The following is a 2,820-nucleotide window of genomic DNA, read 5'->3' on the forward strand; positions in this document are numbered from 1 at the left end:
AAGGGTACATATCATACCTTGAAGTATTTACATACATAAATAAATTTTAAAGTAAAGACTTTTTTGGTAAAGCGAAAATTGCATTATTTAATATATGTATATATATATATATATATCTATATATATATGGATGAATGTATTTTCGTGGTACACCTTTAATTCAATCACATACGCTCGCTCTCAGGGTTATATAAAATATTGGTTAAATATTAATTTACTTAAATAAACTTTCAGGTGCTGCAGAACAGTGGCTTGAGTGGTCAGAAATTTTCAAATTCATGACCAAAATATAAAAGTTCGAAAATGAAGAGTAAACTCTGAATTCGGAACCTTAAGAGTTTTCATCGGTGACATATATGTACCCTTGCTGCTGCAAAATATTTAAACGCTTCTCCACTGCGTCACGATCTGAAAAAGACAAACAAAGTATTTGCGCTATTTGTATAGATAATTTAAGTTTGTTTCGCAGTTATACATTTATTCAGTAACATCTTGTCCTGTGGATGGTTGCATTTCTGTACCAATGAATGCAGCAGTATGTGCGCCGTATTGTAGCGTTCAAAGCAATTTTTTGTATTACTTAGCAACTCGTCCAAGGCGGCCGCTTGACACTAGCGAATAATGAAACAGAATGAACGAAATAATTTTTTTAGATACATATCTACATATGTACATATATCCATATCGCACACGTTCTCAAAAAGTGGATCAACTCAAAAAATTATAAAGTTGGAATCAATACACTTTTGAAAAATGTCTGCGAGATGTCTCTATTTCCAATTATTGTGATCTAATTGCACTTGTTATTTTAAATTCACATCGTTTTTCAATTGGGTAACCGAGTATCTATTCGTATCACCACATTAACCTTTACACAAAATAGGAATAATAAACTGTCTACTCACCATATCCAAAGCATAGTCATAGAGAATTTTGTCAGCTGTAATGTTGAATGCATTTGCTTTTTGCAACAAACCAGAAACATTTAATTTTTTTGATTCGAATAAAATTGATCGATATTTGGAGTTCATTGTAAGCAAAGCTATATAAAAGGATTGTATATGTTATTTTTGTACATATCGTGCCTATAACACATATTAATTTTATTTTGAATCAAGTTTACCCACCATTCTTGACGTTTGATGAGGGTTTAAGATTTCCACTACGTAATTGTTGGGAAGCCAAATTCAATCCACTCGAAAGGAGATGCAAAGCACGCACCAACAACACTAGCCGCTCAGCTCGTTTACAATGTTCAGGCGCATGTGGCGGTATGGACTGCTGGTCAGAGGAGGTTGCACCCACAGCCATGAGCGCTGAAAGAGGTGCACAACGGGAATCCGCAACCTCTTGTATGCAGTCGGTAAGTGCCAAAACAAAATTCAATTTGGAAAGTGTTTCATTATGCTCGCGGTCCATGAGTGTCTCCTCCGACAGTTCAGGTGCATGGAAAGTATGAAGTTGATGCCCTTCTACGCCGGTGGCCCGACTGCTAGCTGTATCCAGCAAACTTTGCAAGCCTCCCGTAGCACCTAGCTCCGGTAATGTAAATGCACGCGGACCCAACACGTGATGCTGATTGTTATTTTCTGATCCACCAGACCCGGAACCCAGTGAACCGACCGAACCGGGACCCACAATAAGTGTGGGACTACCCAAAGTAGGCAATTTAGCTAATGTAGACGGAAGAACTGGCGAACTGTGGCCTGAACGCCGCAGAGGAGACTGTGTTTGTGTACCAGGGCTTACTTGCCAAGTACAAGGTGCACTTGGTGGTGGCGTCTCCGACAATGAGCTACCGGAAGCTGAACGCCGACGGGCAGGCGGAGTGCCAATGGCAAACTGCACTGCTGGCGGCGAAATGGAATTAATATCGCTGCTGACACTAGTCTTGCGATGTTCAGCACGTTGTTTGACGCTGATTGGCTGTGACCGAGGAAACTGTTGCCCGCTCATGCCGACAACCGTTTGCTTTGGTGACGATGCCACTGCAATATTATTAGAGTTATTAGATCACATGCGTTGAGCTTTGATGTTAGCTGCATAATTACCAACAGCTGGAGATGCATTCGTTCCAGCCACAGGATCAACTGTATTTGTCGAGAACCGACGAGCTGGTGCAGGAACCGGCTTTGGTTCTGAGATTGGTAGACTGCTTGGGCGTGGTGGACTTGAATGATTAGTCGTTTGTGCAGCTTGGCATGCGGCTGAATGCCTGATTTGAAGAAAATGGGAACGTTTAGGTTTAATTAATTCACCATCTGTACGATTTTCATACTTTTTCTCATATTCGATGACAGTTTGATCTTCTGGGAGATTCTTAGGCACCAGAACAAAGTCATCTGAGTCTTCTGGGGAACCAGATGAAGCGCTATTATTCTCGCTGTCGCAAAGCACGCCTACGTTCGTGATGGTAGCGCAAATAGCCGGATTCTCTACAACGGAAACTAAAAGTAAATATAAAGACACAATTAAGTTTATTAATACACTTTTATATGCCAAGGAATATAATTATAATCGTTCATATGTATTTCAAAGTAAATGTTTGTGGTTGGCTACAATCATCCATAATACCTGTATTATCGTCTTGTTGTGCTGCAGCAGCCTCAACGTCAGCTTCGCAAAGCTGCTGCAGTTGTTGAAGTTGCTGAAGAGGACTTTTCGTTTTTGTTGGCGGAGTGGTTGCCAAACTTAATTGTGGGGGAACATCGGCTGGAAACAATTATAATATATTTATATATATATAATTTATAATTTAATCATACATACATAAGAAAAAGTATGTACATATTTACGTACATATATGCATATATGTATGTA

General features: G+C 39.5%; 1 protein-coding gene across 1 annotated transcript in view; it reads right to left on the minus strand.

Moving 5' to 3' along the window:
• Positions 1 to 256: 256 nt before the first annotated feature.
• Atg1 (serine/threonine-protein kinase unc-51-like protein Atg1) overlaps positions 257 to 2,820 on the minus strand; it is a 27,354-nt gene continuing 24,790 nt past the window's right edge. The window contains exons 7-13 of the mRNA XM_017610534.1: positions 2,575 to 2,712; positions 2,279 to 2,447; positions 2,052 to 2,215; positions 1,128 to 1,988; positions 906 to 1,042; positions 476 to 611; positions 257 to 408 (exon numbers count right to left, since the gene is read on the minus strand). Coding sequence (XP_017466023.1) covers positions 332 to 408; positions 476 to 611; positions 906 to 1,042; positions 1,128 to 1,988; positions 2,052 to 2,215; positions 2,279 to 2,447; positions 2,575 to 2,712 — 1,682 coding nt within the window. The 3' untranslated portion in view covers positions 257 to 331. The remainder of the gene's footprint in view (positions 409 to 475; positions 612 to 905; positions 1,043 to 1,127; positions 1,989 to 2,051; positions 2,216 to 2,278; positions 2,448 to 2,574; positions 2,713 to 2,820) is intronic.

The sequence above is a fragment of the Rhagoletis zephyria genome, unplaced genomic scaffold, assembly GCF_001687245.7.
Source record: "Rhagoletis zephyria isolate East Lansing unplaced genomic scaffold, Rhagoletis_zephyria_1.1 Rzeph_scaffold_00318, whole genome shotgun sequence".
Taxonomy (NCBI): Eukaryota; Metazoa; Arthropoda; class Insecta; order Diptera; family Tephritidae; genus Rhagoletis; species Rhagoletis zephyria.